Below are 13,873 nucleotides of genomic sequence, written 5' to 3' on the forward strand. Positions count from 1 at the left end.
TCGTCTATATGCAACAATTTCGATTTTCACGCGATATGTAACTTATAGAATTCTTCAACTGAGGAATAACACAGAGCCGAAGACATCTTCCTCTGCAATCACCACGGGTGAGTCTGGATATCATTAGATAAAGTATTACGCTAATCAAGAATCTGTAGTAAATCACTTACTTTGCCATTCCAGCACCAGAATGTGCCACTGTCATTCTCGTTTTTCTCCCCAATGACTTTGAGCATGTCCTTCACGCTTTCGTCGGCCTGAATCATTCCTTCTACCTCCCAATCAACTTCGATATTGGCCATATCACTGTATCTTTATCAGCAGGACTCATATATGCAGGAAACGCGACCTACGTCTGGACTTCACCAGGGTGCATAGCTAGAATGCATATCTTGTTCCGCTTTCCCTCACATCGCGCCAGCTCGGCTGCCATATGTCTGATCATCTGATTGAGGGCCGCTTTGCTTGCCGCATATGCTGCAAATCCATCTTCATAGCTTCGAAAAAGAGTAGCAGACCCAGAATCGGACGAAATGAACACAACCTTGGTGGGTGGACTTTCGAGGTCTAGACCAATCAATTTTCGAGCACAAATCACGGGTCCAATTGTATTGGTGTGCAAGTGAAGAGCAAAATCCGCATAAGATCTGGGTTACAGACTTTAGTGTTTATTCTCGTCAAGGGTGATACGAAGACAACAAATACATTTCCGTTGCTCGGTTGGGATATTTGAGCACGCCAGCATTTAGAACAATGTTTTTCGGACTCATCCCATTTTTGCTGGCTGCCTGAACCCTGCGGGCAAAGTGCTATACCAGAAGTTAGATGATTATTGTTTGGACAATAGGGGCTATGGCTTAACTTGCGTTAATGCTTTCTTCGCTTGTGACATCGCACTGCTCAACCACGCAGCGATCTGGACTCGAACGACACAGCTCCAGAAGTTCTTTCGCCGCCGATGGATTCCGCACTCCTGCTATAACTTTCTGTCCGCCTTCCAGGAGCTGCTTCGTGAATTCCAGGCCGATGCCTCTGGAGGCACCTACTATCACCCATGTCTCTGAATACATCGTCATGAGTGGCGAGAAAAAGAGGAATCTTGGAGACGCAGGAACTGGGAGATGAGTGAGGGAAATGACTGATTGATGAGGTCGGAGTGTGGGTTGTGGGGGTCACCAACCCTCAGTTATCGTCCCAGAATGACTGGCCGCCACTGCTCCACTCCCGTCTAATATCCCCTTCGCGTCCCCGTCTCCATTCCCAACCGCCAGCCTTTGCCTGCCTACTTCAAAATTCTCATTAATCCGCCATCTACAATGCCTCGGCGGATACGCAAAGCTCCCTACTCTAGGACAGGTTGCGCAACCTGCAAGCGGCGTCACAAGAAATGTATGCTGCTCGTGGTTTCTTAACCCCACCACGCTACAGAAGTTGTATCACGTATGAAGTATTGATCCCGCTAACGTTTGCTCTGCTAGGCGACGGCAATAAGCCTAGGTAAGACGTCCACGGATTCTTCAAGCCTTCATTCTTCTGACGTTGAATCTGCAGATGTAATACGTGCATTCGTCTAGGTCTAGACTGTCAGCAAAGCGATGGGTTTAGAAATTTTGAAGTTTCAGACTCTCTAAAAGCATGTGAAATTCAATCAGTATCATCACCCAGAGCCGCATCAAGCCCTATGGTACCGCCAGACTCCCCCCAGTACGAAACGGGATCAGACTCGGCGTTTTCACTTACCCAGACTGCGGAGTCACTGTTCACTGCAACCCCAGATTCAGCCGATCAGGATTTTTATGTCAACGATTCTTCGGTAAATTATTTCTCGGACTCAAAGGTGGATTTGTTTCCGACAGATATGTCTATATCTCTACCGGAAGGAGGTCTTTCACACCCGGTTTCGATGCACACTGAAATTGATTGTATCCCGAACATATCGCAACAGGAAGGCCAACACCTCACATATTATGTTGAACGATTATCAGACCTACTTCTTAATGGGCATGCACCTCGCAATCCCCTTCGATCTTTGATTGTGCCTCGAATGACCTCATCGCCTCTTCTGCTAAATGCTGTCATTTCCGTGTCGGCTCAACATCGTGCAAACAGTACCAAGGACGACAAAATGGTCTTTCAAACAGCGGCAACCTCGTACTACCTACGGTCTTTGTCCAGCCTGAAACATTGGATACCATATATTTCGTCGCTGCAGGAGGCTTCAGCTTGCTATGACTTCGAAGCACTTGAGATAGTGCTGTTGGCATCTATCTTTCTATGCAAGCACGAGATCATCAAGGCTGGTGTTGCGAATTGGCGGCATCATCTCCTTGGTATCGAGTCATTTTGCCAATTCTTAGAGATGCACCAACCTGCGCATATGACCGAGACAATAATGTACGCCCGAAGCTTGTAAGTGACCATATGTACTACATCAGTACTTCCAGAGCCAAGTATCCAGACGCGTTGATATTAGGACTAACCCGCTTTCCAGTATCACCTATCATCGAAGTGTCGCCAGCATCACAGAACAAGCTGTGATGAAACTGGACAATAGTCGCCATAAGCGTGAGATTGATGTCGATCCACCTTGCAACCTGAGATATATTGTAGACCCGTACATGGGGTTGTCACAATGTTTGATATCCACTTTACAGCGAGTTTCTCGACTTCTCGGCTCCAAGCTCGAGGATGAAGATCAAAGGAGAGCGCTCAAAGCAGAAGTTTATTCAATGTTCGTGAATACAACCACTGAAATCCTTACCAAAAACTTACACCTCCAAATTCAGAATTGAAACAATTAACCAAAGGAACTGGACTTCGAAATTGGCCGGAATCCCCACAGGAATGTCGCCTGCTGCGATCGGTCGCTTGATAGACATTGCCCGGGCATACGAAAGTGCAATATTCGCCTATCTCCACTCTACCATCGACGACTTATCAGAGCGAGATGCCGATTGCTTTCATACATCCCTCTGGAATGACCTGCGAAATATGCTTCCAGTTGGTAAGGACGATGCTTTGGCGGATTGCCTAAGATCTATTTCTATAATCCCAATCGGCACTCCGGAGGAACCAGGTCTGTTGCCTCTACTATTTATCATATCATGTGTGACTGAGAGTCCAGAACAAACCTGGGCAGTTTTGGAACGCGTGGAAGTCTTGTCTATTAACTTTTGCCTCGGCAACATGAATAATGTTGGTGCCTTTGTTCGCGAAATCTGGAGGCGAAGAGTACAATTAGGCCATTGGCATGATTGGCGAGGCTTACTGGCAAAGTCGAAGTGGGATCTCATCAGCTGCTAAACACGCAAAGAAAACAATTTGCTTTTAGGCGAGAGGCATTCAATACGACCTTATCGACTGGAGCTCGGATGCGCGGAGATAGCATCCACTTGACCGGCGGCTGATTGTTGCGATTCTTGTGTTTCCATACACTTGGGTTTGAACATTTTTGGAACAATTATTGACGGATATCATGCTCGGTGTTCACCGAGCAGCCTCTGGGCGTATTTCTTTCCCTTTGCGGAAATGCGGGGGTGTTGGCTTAGCCCCCACCCTGGAAAGACTTCACCCCCAAGCAACTATCAAAAGAGGTCCGGTTGACGCGGGACTTAGTGCAATTGACTTCTGGTGGGCCACATGCAGTGTTGGTGGAGGTAGGAACTTTTACTCGACGTGGAAAGTCTTGCGCGAGGCGTCTGACTCCATGTTCGGGATGTATTAGATCTAGAGTGCGGAGTAGGACTTGCTAAGAATTGAATGAGCAAAAATATATAAGAGCCTCAGTACCATGAAAATAAAATCAATTTGTTCTCCGGCATCATCCTCTCGATCTTGATGCCTCTGACCTGAGACATAGACCTTTAAAGTTTCTCATCAAACTTCCGTCTCCGACATCATGGCTTCTTTCCTCCCCAAAAACGTGCCTCACCCATTTGACCCCTTGCGGCCTGAGGAAATCCATCTGGCGGCCGATCTGATTCGCGCTTCTTTCCGTGATATCCCTCTTCGCTTCAAAACAATCGAGGTTCAAGAGCCGGTCAAGAACGATGTTATCCCTCTTATCGAAGCCGAACGGAGAGGTAGAGCACTCAATGCTCCCCGGCCAGCGCGTTTGGTATTCTCGTATTTTCATCGACTGGACACCGGAGCTTTTCTGAAAACACTGCTTAACCTGAATGATCGCTCTGTTGTGTCACTGAAAGAACTTCCCAAGGAAGTTCAAGGCCCTGTGGATGTGGACGAACTGATCGACATTGAGAAAGTTTGCCTCGAGCATCACAAGGTCCTCAAGGAAATTGAGAAGATGAAGCTGCCTCCGGGAATGACTGTATGCACTGACCCTTGGATCTACGGTACCGATGAAGACACCGAGTCCCGCCGACTGTTCCAGTGCTACATGTACATTGTTCCAGTGGACCACCCACAATCCAACCATTACTCTTTTCCATGTGCTTTCTCCCCTGTTTTTGATGCAAAGACACATGAGTTGATTCGCATTGACAACCTGCCTATGGGCTATGATCACACAACCAGCGAGACACAGCCTTGGAAACCTGTCCAAGCAGTGGAGTATGCGCACGATCTGCTGGATACTCCTTTGCGAAACGACCTGAGGCCATATATTGTGCAGCAGCCCCAGGGTCCTTCTTTCCAGGTTGACGGACACTTAGTGCAATGGCAGAAGTGGAGATTCCGTGTCGGTTTCAATGTCCGAGAAGGCGTGGTGCTGTACAATGTGACATACGACGGACGCAACATTTTCTACCGACTTTCCCTTTCTGAGATGACTGTACCTTATGGTGACCCCCGAAAGCCCTATCACAGGAAGCAGGCCTTCGATGTTGGAGATGTGGGCCTGGGAATTACCTGCAACCAGCTGAGCCTGGGATGTGATTGCCTCGGACACATCCGGTATTTCGACGGATATCGGACTGACTCCAAAGGAAATGCGGTTCCTCTCAAAAACGTCATTTGTCTTCACGAACAGGATGGAGGCATTTTGCACAAACATAGCAATTACAGAAACAACCAAGCTACTGTGGTTCGCAACCGCCAGCTCGTTGTGCAGATGATCTGTACTGTCTCTAATTACGAGTACATCTTTGCTTGGATGCTCGACCAGGCAGGCGGACTTGAGTTTGAGGTTCGTGCTACGGGAATTCTCTCCACAATGCCGATTGACAACTCGGACGGCCTTACGGTCCCTTGGTCCACGAATGTTGGTCCGGGCGTATCTGCTCCTAATCACCAACATATATTCTCTCTCAGAATCGACCCGGCAATTGACGGGTTCCAAAACACCGTCTGCTACGAGGACAGTATTGCACTTCCCAAAGAATCCGGCGTGGCTGATCCGTATGGTGTTGGCTATATTGCTTCGACCTCAGTTATTGAAAAGGCCGGCCATGCCGAGACGGACGTTTCCAAGTCGCGTGTCTTCAAGATCCGTAATGACAATGTCGTGAATAGAGTCAGCAATCGCCCAGTTGCTTACAAAATTCAGACAGTTGCGAGCCAGTCCATGATCATGTCCCAGAGCTCTTTCAACCGAAAGCGTGCTAAATTTGCCGATCACCCAGTCTGGGTTACAAAGTATCGTGAGGATGAACTGTTCGCCGCTGGCGAATTTACCAATCAGAGCAAGTCAAGTACTGGTGTGGAAGCCTGGGCAGGAAGAGCTGATCCTGTTCGCGACTCTGACGTCGTCTTCTGGCACACTTTCGCCCTTACTCACAACCCTCGCACCGAGGATTTCCCTGTCATGCCTGTCGAGCGGATCAGTGTGCATCTCAAGCCATCTGGTTTCTTCGAAAAGAATCCTGCTTTGGATGTCCCGCCTTCTACTCAGGCTTTCAACAAGTCTTGCTTGCATGAAGGTCAGAACGGGGTCAGTAAGCATTGTGCCGGTAGACTTTGACCATTACTCTGCTGTGGAGATAATAAATGGTAGCGATGACTTGTATATGCTTAGAAATAGAAACGTTGTAATTGACAAAAAAAATTCTTGAGTTTACACTATGCTTGTCAGTGAGCACTGGCGCATAAATATCTAACATCCTAGTGAAAATGGCACAGGAAAATGGCGTCCAAGCTATTTATCTTCCCCTAGCATTGTGGTGAACAATTGCTCATTATGCCAATAAATCACTGAGTTGCATATCTATTTTTTGGGGGGTTTTCGACCACTGTTTGGCCACGAGCGCTTGAACCACGTGACCACGCGACTCTTTAGGACGCGCGGGACGAAACTACCGGGAACAACCACCAGCTTGCAGTCCAACTCGCCCAGCGTGCTTTCCGACAGCAGTTCTTGGCTCTGTCGACCATGAAGCATGGCCGGGATGGCTGTTTCAGGTGAGTCAAGAACCAGTTCTTCTGAGGCATCGGGATTAAATTGCTAACGGGCTTCGATATAGACAAGGAGCGCCCGCTTGCGGGGGTGGTCCTGTGCTGCACGTCAATTCCCGTTGAGCAAAGGGTAGTTATTCCGATTGAAATCCCATGGGCTTAAGACATCTGCTGATGCGCATTTCCCATTCTGCAGGACGCGATTGTCAACATCGCGAGTCAAATGGGCGCGACGCACTCATCCCACCTGACTCCGCACGTTACCCACTTGCTGGTCGGCGACCCGGACACGGAGAAGTACAAGTACGTTGCGCGCCATAGAAACGACGTGGCCGTGGTGAAGCCGGAATGGATCGAGGCAGTCCGGCAGCCGTGGATGCAGGGCGAGGACACGGACATCCGGGCCCTACAGGAGCAATACAAATACCCCGTATTTGGCGGTCTCACTATCTGCATAACTGGATTTGAGGACAGTGAGTTGGTACACAGTCACAGAATATGATACAGCGCGGCTGACAGATGCATTGCAGAGGGGTTCCGGAAATACATGGAGCAGACGGCCATTGAGAATGGCGCGGAATTTAGGACGGATTTAACCAAGAGCGTCACGCATCTAGTTGCGCGCAATGGAGAGGGCGAGAAATATAAGTACGCGACGCAATGGAATGTCACGGTAGTGACGTTGAAGTGGTTCACCGACTGTCTCGAGCGCGGCATGATTCTCGACGCGAATCCCTATCATCCAATGGTTCCGCTTGAGAAGCAGGGCGCCGGTGCATGGGAACGACCCTCAGTGGCAGCCAAAGGACAATCCGAGAGTGGGAAAACTGCTACCGTGGAACTTTCATCCAATCCTCGACCCCGAAAGCTACGCCGTACAGCAAGTACGAAATTGGTCGGTCAAAATGAAGGTATCTGGGGTGATATTGTTGGCACTGGCTTTGCAACCAACCAGGTGAAAGGAGTCCAAAATGGCCAACAACAAGAACGGGACCAAACAAGTTCTCGATCTGTACCCGTTATCCAAGCAGCAAAGTCATTTGCTAGCGAGACTACATTCTGCGGAGCTGTAGAGGCTCTTCAAGCACCGCCTGAAATACAGACCACAGCCAGTGCCGAGGGATTTTTACAGGGTTCATATTTCTTAATCAGCGGCTTTTCTTCCAAGCAGGTTTGTGACTAGATCCTTATGGCGACAGCTGCAGCTGACCTTCCTAGACCGGTGTCTTGCGCCATCATCTTCAATTCAATGGCGCTCAGCTGGTAGATTCACTCGGCGACTTTTCCCGTCCTACCATCCCGAAAACAGGTCGAGGGCTATACATCATGGTTCCTTACAAGACCCCCAGATCGGAGATACCTTCAACAGATGACATGGCATTCGAGTGCGAGATCGTAACAGATATGTGGCTGGAAAGGTGTCTTGATGCAAGAACGCTGGTCCCTCCAGAATCACATGTGGCAAGCACTCCGTTTCCCAAATTCCCTCTACCAGGTGAGTTCCTCTTCCGTGACGCGAATTGAGTAACTTGGATCTAACGGCAGTAGGTTTCTCGGGAATGCGGATATGTTCCACCGGGTTTGCTCGCATTGATCTTCTACACCTATCCAAACTGGTTGATCTGATGGGCGCCTCTTACGATGAGTTTTTGACGCCAAAAGCATCTGTCCTCATATGCAATGACCCTCAGTCAGCAAGCCACGAGAAGTTACGGCACACTAGCGAATGGGGGGTGCCTGCCGTATCTGCAGACTGGCTTTGGATATCCATTCAAATAGGGCAGAAGAAGCCCTTTGAACCATATATTGTTCGACGGCCATTATCCCGGAGTAGTAGCGGAGCGGAGAAGCCAAGCTCAGTCCATGTGGACCGACAACAGCAACAGAAGGTCAATGCTCAAGCAGAAAGGACGTCCAATTCCAGTTCAGATTCTGCGCAGAAGGGGAAAGCTGACAAGCGCGCGGCGTCAAGAAAAAGTGACACGAATCTGGGAGACGGGTTCTTAAAGGAGGATCAAACCAAGCCTGACAACCCACCCAAGCCATCTGTCCCAGCATCTCGCTCTCCATCGCCTGGCAAGCCCCCGAGCAAAGATGCCCCTGCTACCAAGCCGTCCGAGTCTAACCAGCCACCATCCGCCGCTGCACCCTCCGCGCTCGACATCGCGATGAGTGGACTCCTCCAACAAGCACGAGCCGCTAAATCTCGCGCTCAAACCGAGACCGCCACCGACACAACAAACGAAGACAGCAGCTACCCCCCACGCCGGAAGCGCAAACCCCTTCTCGGCCGCGCCCCATCCCACTCTTCAAGTCGAGTATTCGAAGCACCCGGAGGCGCAGGAGGACGAGCAGTATCCCGCGCCAGCTCAATTGACACCCTAAACGACGACGGCGTGGGCAGCGCCCTCGAAAGCAATCCCACACGCGACAACTCCATGTCGCGCACGAACAGCCGCGCGAATGAGCAGAGCCTCTCATCAATGTTCGGCGGCGGGAAACTGGAGAATTTCCTAGCCGACCAGTTCCCCTCGCACCTCGAGGCCGAAGACGAAGAGAACCATGAGCCTCCACCCATGACGCAGCTGGACTATGAGGATTCGGATGCTGCGGCTATGCGGGCTGAGTTTCTCACTCGAGCGGGCAAGTTGCCCGCGAAGAAGAGTGCGGCGGCTGCTTCTGACCCCAATGTGTCAGTTGGTCAGGTTAGGGAATTGGAGGACATTGGGTGGGGGTCTAAACGGAGGACGAGGAGAACGGCTGCGAAGGCTGATGATGAGGATGGGTTCTAGCGGGGCGCTCTCTATACTTGGGCTTTTTTTGGGTTGCATCTTTTCTTTACTTCTTTCTCTTGGGCGCATGGATGCATGGACATGTGTGCATTACGAATGGCGTCTCTTTAACCAATTTATGGCTTTGTTTTAGATGTCAAGAGTTTAAGAGAGTGTAAGCTTTGGATCTAGAGATTGTAGATGAAGAGAACAATTGATTCAAATTCAGGTGGGAATCTTAGGTAGAAACTGTGGATGGGCTCCGATGCACGCCAATACACGCCATAAAGAACAAGAAAAAAAAGAAAGCCGGTGTCTTTTGGAGGAGATTTGACAATGGCACCATTCTAGAAGAACACCGAAGACAAGATGGGGATATCGAGGGGCAAAAAGAAGGAATCGAGAGAGGGGAATTTGTACAAGCAACAGGATACCCGGCAAGAAGAGAGCAAGTTCTCCCACCGAAGAAAGAATCTATCTCGCAGTATAGCAGGGAAAGAGTACAAGAGCGGCGGCGACTTAGCCAAGGGTGGCTGCCATTCCACCAGGCAGCGGGGCGTCGAGATCGAGATCGTCCACAGACTGGCGAGTCTGGCTGCTCTCACGGAGCAGGTTGGAGAAGTACTTGGCCGCGACGGTGCTCTCCTGCTGGATTTTGGTGACTTCCTGCTTGCGGCGACCAAGGTCCTCAATCTCCCGAGCCATGTTGGTCTGCAGGTTTCCAGCCGGCATGCGGAGGATGCGGCGGACTTCGGACGAGATTCTGTTGGCGTTGGAATGCACATAATCCATGTCGGCAAGTTTAGCAGCGATCTTCCGCGACAGCCGAGGAGGAAGAGTAGTCGGGATGGAGGAGACAATGTATGCGGTGGTCAGGAGGGCTGCGACGACGATGCTAGGTAGGAAGAGCCGGCGCATGTTGTTCGTGCCCAGGAATTTGGCGGCATTGAAAGCGCTATCCACCCAGCCGAAACCACCAAATGCCCTGCCACCGAGAACAGTGACTGCAGTCATGGCCACGCCTGTGCCTGCCATCTTTTCCTGGCGTTCCCAGAGGCTGGCAATATCGAAGAAGTCCCAGAGCTCTACTTCCGTGTAAACCTGGCGAGCAAGGGTGTGGCGACGACCACGGCGGAACATTAGGTCTGCACGAAAGTTGAGAGCAGAGAACCGATCCTCGCCAACATGCAAGAGACCGAGGTTTTGAATGAATCCCACGCCCTGGGTCGTCTTATCGCGGGCGTAATCCTCGCAACCCGAGACTGCCGCGGAAATCTGGTTCAGCATTGCCAACTTCAAGTCCTCTGCATACTGGAATGCCGCAAAAAGACCGGGATACTCGACACCAAGGTCTGCTTCTGACACCCGTGCAATGGTGTCCGTCAAAGTAGAGCGCGTATGGTTGTACACATCCTCGCAAGAGTCGTCGATGGCCTTATCAACACCCTCCGCCACCTCGCTCTTCTTCTTCTTCCCATTCTCGAATGCCGGCTCAATCTCAACCAGCTCATCTGTCACCCGCTTGAGTTCCGATTCTGCGACCGCCTGGTTCACTGTGGCAAGCGAGTTCAGGTCGGCAAGGAGGTTCAGCAGGTAAGTCCTGGCAGGCGCAAGCTTGGAACGGGAGCGCTTCTCGAGGACAAAGCGGCGCAAGGCTCCCTCGAGATTCTCAAAGTCCTGGATTTTCTCCTTCTCTTTGCCTTTTCCTTTATCCTTGCTGGGATCGATTTTGTCATCGTGAGAATCATCATCGTCGTGAGGGTCACGGTCACCTCCACCGCTACCACTACCACCAGAACCGGATCCTGAGACCGCAATAGGGGGCGCAACAGGAATGGCGTTGCTCGAAACAAAATGGACTAGCTCCGCGGCCTCCTTGTGCGTGCGAGGACTGAGCTTTTGGATCTGATCCAGAATCATGCGCTCACACCGTTGCTGGTCGCGAATTTGATCAAATCCATTGACCACCATGAACATGTAGGCTTTCTCATGAGCGGCGTTCAGGATGAACTCCTTTGCCGACAGCGTAAAGTGATTTGCGGCAGAAACCACAAAGACCACCACGTCAATTTCCTCTTGCCGAGCAAAGACAGCTGTTGTCTTCAAGGAGTCCGAGTTCAAACCGGGTGCGTCGATCAAGGCAATGTCAACCACGCCGTTGTTGAGGAGGGACTCGTCGATGGTCCGGACATCCTTGATGTACACCTTGCATTGCATGTATTTGGAGTTGTCCACCACGATATTCTCCAGTTCGTTCAGCGCATAGACATCATAAGTCTGTTCGTTGTTGCGATCGTATTTCGCATCCTTATGCACAGCATGTACCTCCTCCAATCCAGCGTTCTCTCGAGCATCAAGCACCTCACAGAAGATGCTGGTGCAAGGCTGCTGATCCTCCGGTAACACCTTTCGACGCAGGAGAGCGTTGCAGAAGGTCGACTTGCCCGCATTGAGATCTCCCGTAATCAAGACTTTGCTTGATGTGTCCTCGATACGGGCTCGCAGTAAGTGCAGGTGTCTCATGCTCTGACAGATCTTTCCATCCAACAACGAGGCAACAGACGCCTTCTCTAGCGAGTGAACCAGTTCTGCCTGAGACAATGCCCCCAACTTCAAATCCAGCTTCAAAATTGAAAATTCCTGGGCGATCTGCGGCGTTATCAGTCGGGGTTCGGCAGGCGTGCGGCGTTCAGGGGCGGCGCTTGATTCTCCCAAGTCTTCGCGTCCCGTTGTGGTTGCAGCGCGTTTCAGCATTCCAGGACGTTCAGGAGTGGTGGGCCGGCTCCCACTGTCACCCACGTACGACTGACTTTCATGGAGCGGCGGGCGTTCGGAGGGGGAAGGAAGAGTGTTCTGGACGGCAGGGTAGTGGGCGGGCCATTGGGCATTCATGTCACGAAGCTCATCCAGAGTCTCGATCGTCCGCGTGATTGCGCGAGCAAGCTTCGTCCGATTTGAGTTGCTGCAAAATAGTGTAAGCCTTCGTTGGGATGCGGGGAGCACGTGTTGGAAACATACTAGAGAAGCTGATGAACGTGGCTCGCGACAACTTGTCTCTCATGCTCGGCTGTAGGGAAGACCCAAGGTCAGCTCCATCAACCATGCTCGCATCTCAACACTCACAAGCTGAATTCCATTCTCCGGGACGCGTCGGCGTGTGTGCTGGGGTCGGGCGATCCTCTAGCAGGCCCGCACGCCAGTGCTCACCGTCGCCATCCATCGCATCGGCAGCGCTGCCGATACTGCCTCCGTATCCGGAGTCCTGGTTCAGCGTCGTCATGAGGGCCGTTGCACTCTGTGACGTCGATCCGTTGCCAACGGTCATGTAAGTCGGCGGGGGCCGGGGGTAGAACGGCCTGTTCTCAGGCAGTTCTTCATCGCCAGGGAACCTGGACGAGCCGGCGCCCGATGAAGAGCCCTCAGTGGGATAGTACTCCTGACTCATGGCGAGACGACGATGAAGGGGTTGACATGGAGAGAAGAAGAGAGAGAGAGTCTGTTTTGCTACGGGTGGATTTCCATGGATTCGCCCGTTAGTTATTAAACCAAAGGGGGCTTAGCGCTCATGTGACTGTACAATGCCATGACGCGTATTATTACAGGCTCCGCTTATCGCCCGTCTGCTTGATGTCACTGCGATCATTCTCACCTTGATTCTGTTTACTTCAGTCCGACCATGAATGTAGGAGGGCCCTGGCTGATAATGTGATATATCTAACATGGTCCAATCTCCAGGTCATTGAATGGGCGTTCGGAAAGCGCATGACGCCCGCGGAGCGTCTGCGCAAACACCAGCGTGCCCTAGACCGAACTCAGCGCGAACTGGACCGCGAACGGACGAAGCTGGAGAACCAGGAGAAGAAGTTGGTGCAGGATATTAAGAAGAGCGCCAAAAGCGGCCAGATGGAAGCTTGCAAAATCCAGGCGAAGGACCTCGTGCGGACACGAAGGTGCGCGCGGTGTTGGAGATCCCCCCGCGGGGACGGACCGGACTGACTTTTTTAATGCTACAGATATATCCAGAAATTCTACCAGATGCGCACACAACTACAGGCTATTTCTCTCCGGATTCAGGTACGATCTTTTTTCAGTGTCTGATTAACCAGTTACGCTAACCGGTGTCTGTCCACAGACTGTGCGGAGTAATGAGCAAATGATGCAGTCCATGAAAGGGGCAACGCACCTCCTGGGAAGTATGAACCGGCAGATGAATCTCCCTGCACTGCAGCGGATCGCGATGGAGTTTGAACGCGAGAACGAGGTCATGGACGAACGACAAGAGATGATGGACGACGCAATCGACGAGGCGACGGGGATGGAGGGTGAGGAGGAGGAAGGAGAAGATGTCATGCGGGAGGTACTGGACTCGCTTGGCGTTGAGCTCAGCGGCCAGGTATGTCACTCTCTCCAACTCCAATTGGGCGTGGCTTTTGTGTGAACTGACGGACAATAGCTGGGTGAAACACCCACCGACATACAAACGGCAACCAAAGAACGGACCCCTGTTGCGCAGGCAGTCGGCGGCGGTGGAGGTGGACCTACCACTGATGACGACGACCTTCAGGCCAGGTTTGACGGCCTTCGACGATGATCCTTCACCTTTGGCTGTTACCTCTAATGTGGAGGGGCGTGGCGCAGTTTGTGATTCCGTTCTTTAATTTACGATTTAGCGTGAGGCGGTTCATCGCTCTCTACTGTTGCCTACAATATATGCTTTCTTCAGTTTTCTAAAATCAGAACTTGTCTATTGA

The 13,873-nt window shown here is 51.3% G+C and overlaps 7 protein-coding genes across 7 annotated transcripts; 5 read left to right on the forward strand and 2 right to left on the reverse strand.

Moving 5' to 3' along the window:
* Positions 1-140: 140 nt before the first annotated feature.
* N7510_004271 (uncharacterized protein) lies at positions 141-1,070 on the reverse strand (the record flags this gene model as incomplete). The annotated part of the gene is made up of 5 exons (XM_056976197.1): positions 141-306; positions 354-567; positions 599-647; positions 706-809; positions 863-1,070. The coding sequence occupies 5 exons, from the start codon at positions 1,068-1,070 to the stop codon at positions 141-143; spliced, it is 741 nt and encodes a 246-aa protein (XP_056836153.1).
* A 974-nt stretch (positions 1,071-2,044) lies between these two features.
* Positions 2,045-2,413, forward strand: N7510_004272 (uncharacterized protein; the record flags this gene model as incomplete). Its single annotated transcript, XM_056976198.1, has 1 exon — positions 2,045-2,413. One exon carries the CDS (start codon positions 2,045-2,047, stop codon positions 2,411-2,413), a length of 369 nt encoding a protein of 122 aa, XP_056836154.1.
* A 1,485-nt stretch (positions 2,414-3,898) lies between these two features.
* Positions 3,899-5,920, forward strand: N7510_004273 (uncharacterized protein; the record flags this gene model as incomplete). Its single annotated transcript, XM_056976199.1, has 1 exon — positions 3,899-5,920. One exon carries the CDS (start codon positions 3,899-3,901, stop codon positions 5,918-5,920), a length of 2,022 nt encoding a protein of 673 aa, XP_056836155.1.
* A 654-nt stretch (positions 5,921-6,574) lies between these two features.
* N7510_004274 (BRCT domain-containing protein) lies at positions 6,575-7,534 on the forward strand (the record flags this gene model as incomplete). The annotated part of the gene is made up of 2 exons (XM_056976200.1): positions 6,575-6,824; positions 6,882-7,534. 2 exons carry the CDS (start codon positions 6,575-6,577, stop codon positions 7,532-7,534), a joined length of 903 nt encoding a protein of 300 aa, XP_056836156.1.
* Positions 7,535-7,910: 376 nt separating this feature from the next.
* On the forward strand, positions 7,911-9,143 carry N7510_004275 (uncharacterized protein; the record flags this gene model as incomplete). The annotated part of the gene is made up of 1 exon (XM_056976201.1): positions 7,911-9,143. One exon carries the CDS (start codon positions 7,911-7,913, stop codon positions 9,141-9,143), a length of 1,233 nt encoding a protein of 410 aa, XP_056836157.1.
* Positions 9,144-9,641: 498 nt separating this feature from the next.
* Positions 9,642-12,567, reverse strand: N7510_004276 (mitofusin; the record flags this gene model as incomplete). The annotated part of the gene is made up of 3 exons (XM_056976202.1): positions 9,642-12,084; positions 12,141-12,189; positions 12,246-12,567. The coding sequence occupies 3 exons, from the start codon at positions 12,565-12,567 to the stop codon at positions 9,642-9,644; spliced, it is 2,814 nt and encodes a 937-aa protein (XP_056836158.1).
* Positions 12,568-12,798: 231 nt separating this feature from the next.
* On the forward strand, positions 12,799-13,713 carry N7510_004277 (ESCRT-III subunit protein DID4; the record flags this gene model as incomplete). Its single annotated transcript, XM_056976203.1, has 5 exons — positions 12,799-12,804; positions 12,858-13,072; positions 13,136-13,196; positions 13,255-13,515; positions 13,576-13,713. 5 exons carry the CDS (start codon positions 12,799-12,801, stop codon positions 13,711-13,713), a joined length of 681 nt encoding a protein of 226 aa, XP_056836159.1.
* Positions 13,714-13,873: the final 160 nt, after the last annotated feature.

This window comes from Penicillium lagena (assembly GCF_028827675.1).
Source record: "Penicillium lagena strain IBT 129212 chromosome Unknown utg000002l_segment0_segment0, whole genome shotgun sequence".
Classification (NCBI taxonomy): domain Eukaryota; kingdom Fungi; phylum Ascomycota; class Eurotiomycetes; order Eurotiales; family Aspergillaceae; genus Penicillium; species Penicillium lagena.